Here is a 13,840-nt window from a genome sequence, read left to right on the forward strand (position 1 = left end):
CTGCCCAGACCAACAGGTGCCAGTGACTTATAATGGGGCAGAAGAATGGTGCTGCCCAGACCAACAGGTGCCAGTGACTTATAATGGGGTAGAGGGATGGTGCTGCCCAGACCAACAGGTGCCAGTGACTTATAATGGGGTAGAAGGATGGTGCTGCCCAGACCAACAGGTGCCAGTGACTTATAATGGGGTAGAAGGATGTTACTGCCCAGACCAACAGGTGCCAGTGACTTATAATGGGGCAGAAGAATGGTGCTGCCCAGACCAACAGGTGTCAGTGACTTATAATGGGGTAGAGGGATGGTGCTGCCCAGACCAACAGGTGTCAGTGACTTATAATGGGGTAGAAGGATGTTACTGCCCAGACCAACAGGTGCCAGTGACTTATAATGGGGTAGAAGGATGTTACTGCCCAGACCAACAGGTGCCAGTGACTTATCATGGGGTAGAAGGATGTTACTGCCCAGACCAACAGGTGCCAGTGACTTATAATGGGGTAGAAGGATGTTACTGCCCAGACCAACAGGTGCCAGTGACTTATAATGGGGTAGAAGGATGTTACTGCCCAGACCAACAGGTGCCAGTGACTTATAATGGGGTAGAAGGATGTTACTGCCCAGACCAACAGGTGACAGTGACTTATAATGGGGTAGAAGGATGTTACTGCCCAGACCAACAGGTGACAGTGACTTATAATGGGGTAGAAGGATGTTACTGCCCAGACCAACAGGTGACAGTGACTTATAATGGGGTAGAAGGATGTTACTGCCCAGACCAACAGGTGACAGTGACTTATAATGGGGTAGAAGGATGGTGCTGCCCAGACCAACAGGTGACAGTGACTTATAATGGGGTAGAAGGATGTTACTGCCCAGACCAACAGGTGCCAGTGACTTATAATGGGGCAGAAGGATGTTACTGCCCAGACCAACAGGTGACAGTGACTTATAATGGGGTAGAAGGATGGTGCTGCCCAGACCACCAGCGCCCAACAGGTGCCATCAACTTACAATGGGGTAGAAAGATGGTGCTGCCCAGACCACCCTATGATTGTTCATTGCTATCCCGTATCCATTGGATGAGGAGTAAGGAGCTGATCGCTGCTGGTCCGTCCACTGATCCCAGGAATAGTGACACAGTCCTCCCTGCAGTAATTGCGGTAGATATGGGGGGGGACAAGCTGTGTGCGGACATGTACAGGATCCGCCGGGGAATTCATGCTGCGAGTTCTGCAGCCATCCTCTGTCCTGTCATTTATTTTAATTGCCCCATCCCACTTAACCCACCACTGCCCGGCTAGAACATTACTTACCTGCGCTCCTGCCCAGGCTCCCTGACGTCCAGCCAGTCAGTCAGTGGGTGCCGCGGGGCAGGACACCAGGCGGGAGCGCGGATAGGTAATATCCGGGCAGCTGCCGGGTTAAGTGGGAAGGGGGCCACATCCTCGCAGCGGAATTAAAAATCCACTGCAAGTGTACAAAGCCAAAGAAATTGACAGGACCCAGGATCACAGCAGAACTTGCATCGCAGATCCTGTACTGGTCAATGTACCCTTTAAGGCACAGCCACCAGCAAGTAATGGACGGATGGTCACACGTCACTGGTAGTGTCAGAGCTTTGTACAGAACCACTTAAAGGGGTTCTCTCTGGTCGGTCATTGGCCAAGCAGCAGTCTTCTTTGTGCCCAATCCGAAGCAGGAAGCGCTGCTCTGCAGGGAACATGTGCCATCATAATGGATGCAGCCAAGGATGAGGACACGGGAGGATAACTTCTAAGCCCTAACTAAGAATCATGTGGGGTCTGACAACCCCCTTTAATTAAATGTTAGCAGAATATGAGGATTTACTCAGTAACCCTGCTTGTTTTATTTCAGGAGAGATTGAGAAGCTCTACGTGGCTGTTCCACAGGTCCGCAATATCTTCTATGTCATGGGAAAAATTGGAGAGGGTAAGGATATTGGTGTGTGTGTGAGATATCGGGGAGGAGTCTGTGTGTGTGTGTGTGTGTGTCTGTGTGTATGAGATATCGGGGAGGAGTCTGTCTGTGTGTGTGTGTGTGTGTGTGTATCAGTGATATATTTAAAGTTGAATGACGGGGCAGAAGGTCCTAGGACTGTGACCTGATGTGAATTATAAGCCGCAGAAACCACACAGCAGCATACTGCTCTCCCTATTCAGCTTTCAGATCTGGGTGACAGCAGGAGTCAGGTCCATTATAGGTCTATGGTGCCTAACTTCTGTAAGCAGTCAGGTCAGCAGGGATTGGAGCACGCTGTTATAATTCCCCCCGTCACACCTACCTACAAATCAGCCTGCTTATGTATAGGTAGGTATGACTGGCTCAGCGATCCGGCCTCCACTTCCAAAACAGGCTTGACTGACAGTGACAGCTTGCTCAGCCATTCATTGGTTGTAGTGTAGACCCGTCCCGTTCAGTCATTGACTGAGGGTGCTGTCACCGCCAGATGAGTCAGGGTTGGAAGTGCAGAATCACTCAGCCGGGGACCTGGAGATGATGAAACTGGGGGAGCAAGGAGGGAGGTAAGAATAGACTTTTAATGTTCTCTTCAAGGACTGCATCGTATAGAGAGTTTACATTGGGTGGAATACCCCTTTTAAAGCTTGGTTCACATCTGTATGTAAGAAACCACAGCACAAGCTTAGAGAGTCAATTATAAGTAAATAGGGTTCAATGTGCGAGGGTCCTGAGCTGTATTGTAAGTTTTTGTTTAGGACCTCAGCCACAAAAGCACATAGCCCATGCCTGCACACTGAGGGGGCAGCTGTCATTGCCACAACACCCACCCCACTCATTTTAGTTTTATGTTTTTTGATTTACAGCTTTGTGTATTCGTAAGTATTTGACACACTAGTGATCACTTCTGTTTACACAATTCTGTACAATAATCACAGAGCAAATAACCGGTGTTTTCTTTCCAGGTACATTTAGTTCGGTTTATTTGGCTGTAGCGAGGTTGAAGTCAGGAGAAGATAGGAAATTTGCTCTAAAACACTTAATACCTACGAGTCACCCAACCCGAATAGCGGCAGAACTGCAATGCCTTACACTGGCTGGGTACGTATGGTGGTGGAAGTACAGGGAAAATGCCTGTAAGAACCTTGTGTACTGGTTTGTATTGTACAGTTCATGACACCAACTAGCTTTTCTCTTGTATCTACAGACAGCACATGGTAGTTTCATGTCCATAGACCTATTACAGATGGTGGGTTCCAGTGCTGGGGAATCTACCCCTATCTTGCTGCAAAGAGTGGCTCTTGCACTGGCAAACCTGGCACACATGCTGTATGGTTGCCACAGTGTTAGATTTTTTTTTTTTTTATTATACTCCAGAGCTGTGTTCACTATTCTGCTGGTGTCACTTGTGTACATACACTACATATATTGCATTGATCCTAAAAGCCCTATTACATGGAGTCACTATCTGCCAAATCAGGTAGACCCAATATAACAGAGTGAGCGATCAGCTGATCAGTAGTCATTGGCTGATTGCTCACTTTCTCATTGGGCATGTCATAAAGTTATTGAGCACAGCCGGCGTCGCTGCTAAGACCTGTTATGCTCAGGAGATATAGCTGGGGAAAGAGCTCTGCATGTTCCATCAGTATTCGGCTGGCCGGGGAGTGGATTGTGCTGCTGCCTCTCTCTCCCTGGCTTTATATCCTGAGCATAGCAGGGCTCGGCAGTGACACTTGCTGTGATCAATAACTTTGGACATGCCTGATAACACGTCAAAAGTTATTTTCATGACAGTGACTGTCAAGATTTGTCAAAAAATAAATCACTAGCATTGTTTGTGCAGCCCTTGTCGCATGATTATCGAGCTATTTAATAGTCTGTGTAAATGGGCGCCAGTCTAGCAGATCAGGGCTCATTTACACCGCAGGTCCGAGCTGTAATAAAGCACTTGTTATAATCCAGAGCTGCACTCACAATTTCAGACACTTGTTGGCTTTACAGAGTTTGCTTTGGAGATTTATATTCTGGTAAGTGTCTACTAAGAATCTTGGGTTTATTCCTCTATAAGAAAATTGCTTAGCAGCATTAGGTCAGTGTAAAACTGGACGTTCTGTACATATCATAGTTTGACTTTTAATGACTCATAATTTATTTATTTTATTTTTTTTGTCCTCCTTGGGATCAGCACTCCACACTTTGTCCAGCATACGGCTTGGTTCACATTTTGAGGCTGGATGTGCAGGTTGGTTCATATTTCATACTGGCTGCAGCTAAAAGCCGTAGGATTGTTATATGAACACACTTTCATTAAAAAAATACATATATCTATATTACTTTTGACAGTCACAGGGACATGTTGAAAGGTTTGGCTGGAGGGGTCTCACTGCTGAGACCACCACGAGCCGTGAGAAATAAACGGTAGTTCATTTTACTCCCCATCTCACAGCAACTTTTTTATAGGTCTATGAAACTGCCTAGGTGGAAATGATTGACAGAGTGGAAGTGAATTGTTCTCCTGATAGGTGGTGGTCTCAGCAGTAAGGTCAGACCTGTACACATGTCAACTGTTTTTTTGATAGCAGATACGCTTTAATGGCTGCTAAATGGTATTATTACCCACAATACAATGCAGCTATCAACAAATAGACCACTTGTAGCTATAATTTGCTAGAAAAATACACCAAATTGCAGCCACTATGTGTGAACACAGCCTTGGACTTTCTGCCTATTTGCTTTTACGCCACCTCTGTGACCTGCATTTGTTAAAAGTCCATTCTTGCTTCCAAATATTCCTGTTTCTCTTTGTTCATTGGGAATGTCTGTCACTTGTGGAGCTTTAATTTTTCTTTTTTTATCTTTAGGGGTGAAGACAATGTTATGGGAGTGAAGTACTGCTTTAGGAAGAACGATCATGTGGTTATTGTGATGCCTTACTTGGAGCATGACTGTTTTGTGGTAAGATTCATTTTGTCCATGATCCTCTTTAAGTGAATACATTGATTACTTCCGAGATTTGCATTAAAATGTGGTATTTTAGGCGGTCTTTCTGAGGACCAGTATGCTTTTAGTGTTAGAAAAAGCTTTTGACATGTGACAGAGACATATCAAAAGTTTTGATCGGTCCAGGTCTGAGTGTCCAGACCTTTACTGATCGGGAGATAGAGCCAGGAGAGGACTGCTGCTGCAGCATGTTCTTTCTGCTCTGAATTTGTTTTTGTTTTTAAAAGCCTCAGGCTCCATTATAAGTGCAATAAAGTTGTTGTTTTTTTTTTTTTTTTTTAATGATTGGTATACTTTAATATAGGGTGGAACACAAAATCTTTCACATGGAGTCCGGTCTTCTGAAAACATTTCACTGTATTGCAAATGTGCATTTACAAAGGTGCTCAAAAATGAGATACTGCTTCTTAGAATGCAACCAGACATAATGCACTAAGCATATATATTCACATGGGGTGGACATGCTGCAGAAATAAAGAACTGGCAGACAGACTAAGGGTACTATTACACGGAACGATAATCGGCCCTATCCGGCCGATTATTATTCCGTGTAATAAACACAACGATCAACGGCTGATCGTTGATATAGGTTCTGACCTATAATTGTCGGCCACCGACTGCGCACCGCTACGTGTAATAGTGGTGCGCAGCCAGCCGCTGACGATTTGCAAAATAAATACATTACCTATCCATGGTCCAGGGCTTGTCTTCTCCCCGGGTCCCTGCGTGCTGCAGCTTCAGGGCGGCCTGTCAGTTAAGACTTTATACTTTGTATTTTTTCAGAAGTTGGAGGACCGCAAGTTTGACACCCCTGGTCTACATGTATGGCAGCTTCCTAGTTGGGCATGTCTGCCCAATAATCCCACTGTTCCAGAGAGAGAAGCTGCCCAGGAGCTTTCTGGCAGCAGTCTATCCCTCCACTCTTTAGCAAACCCATGAATGCCTATTCGTGTATTGGGAGATTGTGAGGTAGCTATGGAAAATGGATAGCCACCTTTTTATAGGTAACTAAGGGACTCCCATGTTGTCTCCTGATGAGTGTATGATGGTCTACTGCCTGTCATCCAAGCAGGACTGTGTGTGTACCACACCAGAAGGGCTCCTCTTAGGGTAGCAGTGGTCAGGATTGCATATCCTCTTTTCTATGTCCTTTATTCCTATGTAATACTATGGGGTTTCTGCAAAGTGCCTAACCTATTATGTGTTCCATTGTCTTAACAAAAAGTGGAAATCCACAGTGCTAGGGTTAGCGACGCTGCCTGATGTATAGTTATGCCAGTACAAATGGATAGATAAATTATAGGTGTATTCCCAGCTTATAAAGTGATGGTAGTAATTGTGATCAGAGTTCAACCTGTGGGACACCCAGTGATTGTTAGAAAGGAGCTCCAGTACTGTGTTAGTGCCATCGCCCCATCAGGCTTTCCCTTGCACAGCTCTAGTCATGGGAAGCGCTGGATTTCCAAGGTGGCTGCAACCCTAAATCCTTCCTGGGATGTGGCGGACTCCAGCTTGGTATATCCTGGCGCTATATCAGTACCTTAACATGGGAATATCCCATTAAACAAATTAATTCCTGGCTAAATTACGCATACCTAGTGTTCCCCTATAAATCAGTAGTGAATGTAAAGATTAAAAAAACACTGTAATAAATTGTTAAATTGTTTTTCTTTTTCCTCTATTGCAGGATATCTTGCATTCATTGAGCTTTCAGGAAGCAAAGGAATACATGTATAACCTGCTTAAGGCTCTGAGAAGAATCCACCAGTTCGGTATTGTTCACCGGGATGTTAAACCAAGTAACTTTTTATACAACAGACGACTAAAACAGTGAGTGCACTTCCTTTACTTCAGTCTTCAGACATGAGGCACTTTTGCCTGGTGTAGTTGATGTAAAGCAGGACAAGGACCTGGGTTCTCCAGTTGTTTGGACTTTATTTATTGGCTTCTTCTAAATGTTACGTTTGAACTGATGTGGCAGGGATTCCTAAAAATCTGTGGGTAAAAATAAGCTGGTGGGTTTTGGTATCTCTCAGGATAATTTTTTTTTAGGAATTGGTGAGGATCCCGGCAGTCGCACCACCAGCGATCAGCTAGTTATCCCTTATCCCACATTTGCTCTGGAAGAGGTGCAGCCCCTTATACATCAGTTTTATAAAATACAAGTTATGCACAAGCCAAAAAGACAGAAATGGCTGCACATCGCACCCATGGCTGACACGAAAGCTTATTCAGCTATATTTAAAACCAACATCAGAAGTTAGTATATAATTTGGCCAAACCATATTGCCTCATGTACCACGTGCAGGTCTTCTGATACACATGAGTCCCTAACCAAAAAACATCACTGTGCCGGTCACCGACCACAATCCCCGCAAAGCGTGCGCAAACAGAGAAGGGGGGCCACGGAATGGCCCTGCAACCCCATCGTCACAGGACCAGACCCTAAAGGGCCCCCCCAGACCCCGCAGGCGCCACCGGCGTAAAAAGTGGACGCCAAGCAACACATGTGTGAAAAAGCTCTTACCTCTCTCCATTCCTCTGCAGGTAGAATGGGAGAATACCAGGAGATCCTCCCCTTATGTACACAGGTGCTTCCTGCTAATTTGGATCACATGGGTCTAACAAAGCACGAGTGCTAGCCACAATGAAAAAAGGGACAGAATACATAAAATATGCACAAGCCAAAAAGACAGAAATGGCTGCACATCGCACCCATGGCTGACACGAAAGCTTATTCAGCTATATTTAAAACCAACATCAGAAGTTAGTATATAATTTGGCCAAACCATATTGCCTCATGTACCACGTGCAGGTCTTCTGATACACATGAGTCCCTAACCAAAAAACATCACTGTGCCGGTCACCGACCACAATCCCCGCAAAGCGTGCGCAAGCAGAGAAGGGGGGCCACGGAATGGCCCTGCAACCCCATCGTCACAGGACCAGACCCTAAAGGGCAAGTGACTGCTGGTCCAAAAATAATTTTACTGCAGATTCTAGATAATCTGGACTATGGGGACTCTCAGAATGTTATCAGGCCAGAAAGTCAATTGCGGTGCACTAGTTACACCCAGATCTTCCAGGTGTCATAGGATTTTTAAAGCCAAAATGAAGTCATTAGGTTTGGAAGGGCTGTTTATATAATGCAGAGGCAAAGTCTTAATTGTTTTGGGGCCCCTGGATACATATTCCTGGTCTACCTGCAAGACATCTGCTAAGAATTGTGTTTGATGAGCTGTCTATTCTCCGGATTTAGGTGCTAGGGGTCAGAAATGGAGAGCCAGACCCCCTGCTTATGATACTTCACGTAATGCACATTGTGTTCTGTAGGTCAGAATATCTTTGGAAGCTGTACTTGCAAACTTAACCCCTTAACGTTGTATATTTACATCATTGGGCCGCTAGGGGGTTTCAGAGAGGGGTCATGCTGTGACCTTACTCTGAGCCGCCACGCTCCCGGCTATACTGATCTCTATGAGAGATCAATATAGTTATAATAAGTCATGGGGAACTTAAAATTACTGTGTTAAGATAAAAAAAAAGTTATTAAAAATCCCATCCCATAATAAAAGTTTAAATTAGCCCCCCCCCCTTCCCATTTTATAAAAAAAAAAAAAAACATATTTAGCATCGTCGTGTATGAAATCACCCAAACTATTAAACCATCACATTCCTGATCTTGCACGGTAAACGGCGCAAGCGCAAAAAATCTGCAGATAACAAAGTGAAACCCCACATGTGAAATACCCAGTAAAACTGCTTTTAAATAAAAATATATTTACAGTAATTCGCAAATGACTTCAGTGTTCTACTATGCGACAGAAAATCGCAGGTTATAAGGGATGATACCGAGAGCTCACCTATAGTAAAACATTGAGGTCTAATCATGGCAGACGGACCTGCCAGCTTTCACAATGTGTGCAATACAAACTGTCAGTTCAATGCTTTGTAATTTGTGCCATTAGTCTCTTCACATCTGAAGCAAAGGGATAATGGAAGGAAATTAGTGGTATATCTGGGCCTTGAGTTCATGCAGATGTCAGATACTAGAAATGGAAGTGAACCCTTCCCCAGTTAGACACCCTCCGCCTTTAATATTTTGTAACATTATTATTCACATCTGGTTATTCTTCTAACCCCTATTCTTCTTCCCCTTAGGTATGCATTGGTAGATTTCGGACTGGCCCAAGGAACCCCGGACACGCAAATAGAACTTCTTAAAGTCCTCCAAGCCAAAAAACAGGGGAGTTGTTCACAAAGTAATCTTCACACAATGTCAGGAAATATACCAGTACCTAGAGAAGTAGTTCTACCTTCCTCAACAAAACAGTCTGTAAAAAGACATTGGTCACATTCACAGATAAATCCAGGAAACAATGGAAAGGTTCTGAGTCTTTTACTTCTCTTTCTGTCTGCTGAAAATCAAAAACGAATTGTAATCTCTCATATCTGGTTGCTAAATGTTTGCGCTTGTTTGTTGGTTGTTCCCATTTTGTCACCGCTGTCGGCTATATCTTGTTTTGGGCAGCTATGCGTTGTCCGTCATTGGGTTTTGCATGTCTGTCTTCATTTTTTCCCTCCCTTTTAACAAATCTATTGGTTTTCTTTATGATCTTTCTCTATTTGTAAGGGTACTGTATGTTCCAGCGGGTGTTTGTGAAGATGATGCTTGTTACGATGTTTATTGCTCTGTCTAGACGGTGTTATTCTTGCACATGGAAAGGGTTTATGTGCCTAAAATCATGCATGCAGCTGTTCTCATTTTATTTCACTCCCTAAGTATGTTATTATCTTCTGTAAAGTGTCATGGATATAATTCTTATTGTGCTCTATTTGGATGGGTTTTCTAGGAAGGATTGCTTGGCGGATCAACGCAAAGGTCTGTGTTTGGAGAGAGGAATTTTAATGTTCATAGTGTTGTTCCTGAAGCCAATCCTGAAAAAGTGAGTTGAACATAAACATTTAACCCCTAGACGACCCAGGACGTAGAGTTATGTCATGGAAGTCTGTCCCCAGACGACCCTGGATGTAACTCTACGTCCTTGGTGTTTCTCCCGCTATGAAGCGCGCTCCGGAGCGGAGCGAGCTTCATAGGAGGTGGGGGCCGGCTGCAGTGAGCAGCCGGGACCTCACCGGTAATGACACGCTGCAGCGATCGCGCTGCCGCGTGTCATTAACCCCTTAAACGCCGCATAAGTGTAAGTCACAGGGGGAGTTCCCTGTCACTTACCGATCAGGACCCCCGCAGTGTGACTGCGGGGGTCCCGATCGTTGAAACGGACCGCCGGAGGTCTCTCACCTGCCTCCGTGTGGTCCGATCGGCGATCTGCTACACTAAGCCTGCACAGGCAGGCTCAATGAGCAGATCGCCGATAACACTAATCAATGCTATGCCTATGGCATAGCAATCATCAGTGTAGAAATCAAACTAGTGTATGTAAAAGTCCCCCAAAGGGACTTCAAATGTGTAAAAAAAAAAAAAGTTCAAAACACTATTTCACTACCCCAAAACCCCTCCCCCAATAAAAGTTGAAATAAATTAAAAAAAATAAATAGATAAACATATAATATACCGTAGCGTGCGTAATTGTCCGATCTATTAAAAGATAACAAGCGTCATTGTGATCGGTAAACGGCGTACACGAAAAGAGGGGAAAAAAGTGCGCAGATTACCGATTTTGTTACATTATATATTAAAAAAAAATCAATAAAAAGTGATCAAAATGCCAGATCTTCACAAATATGGTATTAATAAAAACTAGAGATCATGGCGGAAAAAATGACACCCCATACAGCCCCGTAGGTGAAAAAATAAAACTGTTATAAGTGTCACAATAGGCCCATTTTAATAATATTTAATTGCCAAAAAAAGGATTTCATAAAAAAAAAATATATATAACATTAGAGAATCTGTGTAACCTGCGTATGGTTGTGTTCGGACTGACCTATAGAATAATTGTATCATGTCACTTTTACCATATAGTGCATTACGTAGACACAGGAACCCCCCAAACGTTACCATATTGCATTCTTTTTTACGATTTTACCTATTTATATCTTCATAAATAATATATTTGGGATTCCATCGTACATGTTATGGTCAAATAAATGACGCCATTACACAGTGCAACTATTCCTGTAAAAAACAAGCACTTACATGGCTTGTAGATAGAAAACTGAGAGTGCTGGAGCTCTTAGAAGGGGAGGAGGGAAAAACGAAAACACTAAGATCAAAATTTGCGCGGTCCACTGGGTCATTTTGGGCCTGGTCCTCAAAGGGTTAAAGTGACTCTACCCACAATCTGCCCCCCCCCCACACACACACAAACCACTTGTACCTTCGGATAGCTGCTTTTAATTCAAGATCTGTCCTGGGGTCTGTTCGGCAGGTGATGCAGTTATTGTCCTAAAAAATACTTTTAAACTTGAAGCCCGTGCCAAACGGGAGTATCTGTGCCCTAACTTTGCACAACCTCTGTCCCTCCTCCCCACCCTCTTCATCAATAGGAATGCTCTAGTCAGATTGCCTCCTATTCCCCACCTGTTTAGCCTGGCACATGGGCTGGATCGTTAAGGACCTGTGCAGTGTTCAGCATGGAGAAAATGTTTCAGTGGCATTCCTAATGATGAAGAGGGTGGGGAGGAGGGGTGGTGCAAAGTTAGGGCACAGATACTCCCGTTTGGCACGGGCTTCAAGTTTATAAGTATTTCCTTTAGGACAATACCTGCATCACCTGCCGAACGGACCACAGGACAGATCTTTGATTAAATATGCAAAAGAACACTGCAGAGACACAATCACATGTCTCGACGTCATTGAACTAGCCAGACCTTCCTCCGGGAAGGAACAACCAGGCCAAGGAATGTCTCCAATTAAGGAAACCACCCAAGCAAGGTATCCATCCACAGACAGCTGTTTCGGGGTATTTGCTCCCACTAGCCAGAAACCTACTCCACACTGATGAGGGACAAATACCCCGAAACAGCTGTCTGTGGATGGATACCTTGCTTGGGTGGTTTCCTTAATTGGAGACATTCCTTGGCCTGGTTGTTCCTTCCCGGAGGAAGGTCTGGCTAGTTCAATGACGTCGAGACATGTGATTGTGTCTCTGCAGTGTTCTTTTGCATATTTGATTTCCCAGGGGGCAATGCTCTAGAATACACTGACGTAGAGTTGTTGTCCCCGAGGTCAACCAGCGTCCTTTACATGCACTTACTAGTCATTGTCCCTCATCAGTGTGGAGTAGGTTTCTGGCTAGTGGGAGCAATGACTAGTAAGTGCATGTAAAGGACGCTGGTTGACCTCGGGGACAACAACTCGACGTCAGTGTATTCTAGAGCATTGCCCCCTGGGAAATCAAATTTGCAAAAGAACACTGCAGAGACACCAGATCTTGGATTAAAAGCAGCTATATGAAGGTACAAGTGGTTTGGGGGAGGGGGGGGTCAGATTATGGGTACAGAGTCGCTTTAATATCTCTTAACTGACATATGACAGACATGTGTGGATTCTGCCCTATGCCCTTTTAACTCCTTAGATGCCGTCAAGAATGGTGGTGATATCTAGGAAGTTGTCGGGGTGCCCATCAGGACCCTTGAGTCAGTCAGGGGGGGTTATCTGTTATGTAGTCAGGAGTAATCGGAAGGCCTGTGTCACTGCCATGTGAGACATTATACAGCTGGCCATATTTTAAAGTGAAAATTCAGACCCGTTTAAAAAAAAAAAATAATAATTATAAACTCCAAAACTAAGTTTCTCGTGCGTCTTATTGGGGGACACAGATACCATGGGTATAGGCTGCTGCCACTAGGAGGCGCTGACACTAAGAAAGAAACAAAGGAAGTGACTCCTCCTGAGCAGGATATACCCGCCCACAGGCACTGAGGTAAACCAGTTTAGCTTAGTGTCAGTAGGAGGCAGACACAGGTCTGGGTTCTCCAGGCCAGTTTCTTCCTTTATGTTTAGTTAGTTAGATTTTCTTTTTCCTTCTAGGTCTTATGGATTCTTGGGCACGGTGGGTAATCTAGACCCACCCTGCTCCCCTCACTATGCGACCAGGGAACAGACCATAAATATAGATGGACTGTTTACCCACGGTTGCCACCGGCCGGCAACGTGACACCATGGCACCAAATCAGTCTGACTGTCTGGTCGCCTTTCTGCGGACTCTGTATCCGCACAGCCCCTTCCCGCCTCGCCCCCCAGAGCTTGGCGCGTAAGGTGAGGCACCCACCGGCTGAAGACGGCAATGGTGAGTATGGGCTCCTACCTGGTGAGTATATTCAGTCAGTAACAGGCCAGCCCCCTCCTCCATTTTATTTTGTACTGGTGCCTCTCTGGGTGCCATGGGGTGTACAGTGAGGGATTGCCCACTCCTGTCAGTGCTGTGCAGGCTGCAGTTTCCCGCCTTTTTTCCCTATTGTGGCTATGTCTGGAGTACCTGCTCTAGAGGATGCTCCGCCTCCTCCGTTAGGCCCCGCCCCCTGTCGGCCGCAGCACCCCGCCATTTTTCTTAGGTTGCTGAGCCTGCACTACTGCACTGTGGATGCCCCGCCCCTCCCGTTAGGCTCCGCCCCCTTTCGGGTGCCGCGTGGGCCACAGCATCCAGCCCTGTATCTTATGTGGCTGATTCTGCACCCCGGGATGCTCCGCCCCCTCCCGTTAGGCCCCGCCCCCTTCGGGAGCCGCGCAGCCCGCAGCATCCTGACATTTTTCTTAAGTTGCTGGGACTTACTGTGGGATGCCCCGCCCCCTCCCGTTAGGCCCCGCCCCCTTTCGGATGCCGTAAGGGCCGCAGCATCACCATTTTTGTTATCTTTTTAACTCTGTGGAGCCTTCACTGTGATGCCCCGCCCCC

The 13,840-nt window shown here is 45.4% G+C and overlaps 1 protein-coding gene across 3 annotated transcripts in view; it reads left to right on the forward strand.

Moving 5' to 3' along the window:
• CDC7 (cell division cycle 7) overlaps positions 1–13,840 on the forward strand; it is a 31,404-nt gene that overhangs the window by 4,790 nt on the left and 12,774 nt on the right. Inside the window, exons 2-7 of one of the 3 annotated variants that reach the window (XM_069967657.1) lie at positions 1,875–1,949; positions 2,942–3,077; positions 4,841–4,934; positions 6,667–6,809; positions 9,141–9,366; positions 9,833–9,925. In XM_069967657.1, the coding sequence (XP_069823758.1) occupies positions 1,875–1,949; positions 2,942–3,077; positions 4,841–4,934; positions 6,667–6,809; positions 9,141–9,366; positions 9,833–9,925 (767 nt within the window). Of the gene's footprint in view, positions 1–1,871; positions 1,950–2,941; positions 3,078–3,689; positions 4,222–4,840; positions 4,935–6,666; positions 6,810–9,140; positions 9,367–9,832; positions 9,926–13,840 lie in introns of those variants that run through there. The other 2 variants (XM_069967659.1, XM_069967658.1) reach the window with 2 other exon arrangements.

The sequence above is a fragment of the Dendropsophus ebraccatus genome, chromosome 4, assembly GCF_027789765.1.
Source record: "Dendropsophus ebraccatus isolate aDenEbr1 chromosome 4, aDenEbr1.pat, whole genome shotgun sequence".
NCBI classification, from domain to species: Eukaryota; Metazoa; Chordata; class Amphibia; order Anura; family Hylidae; genus Dendropsophus; species Dendropsophus ebraccatus.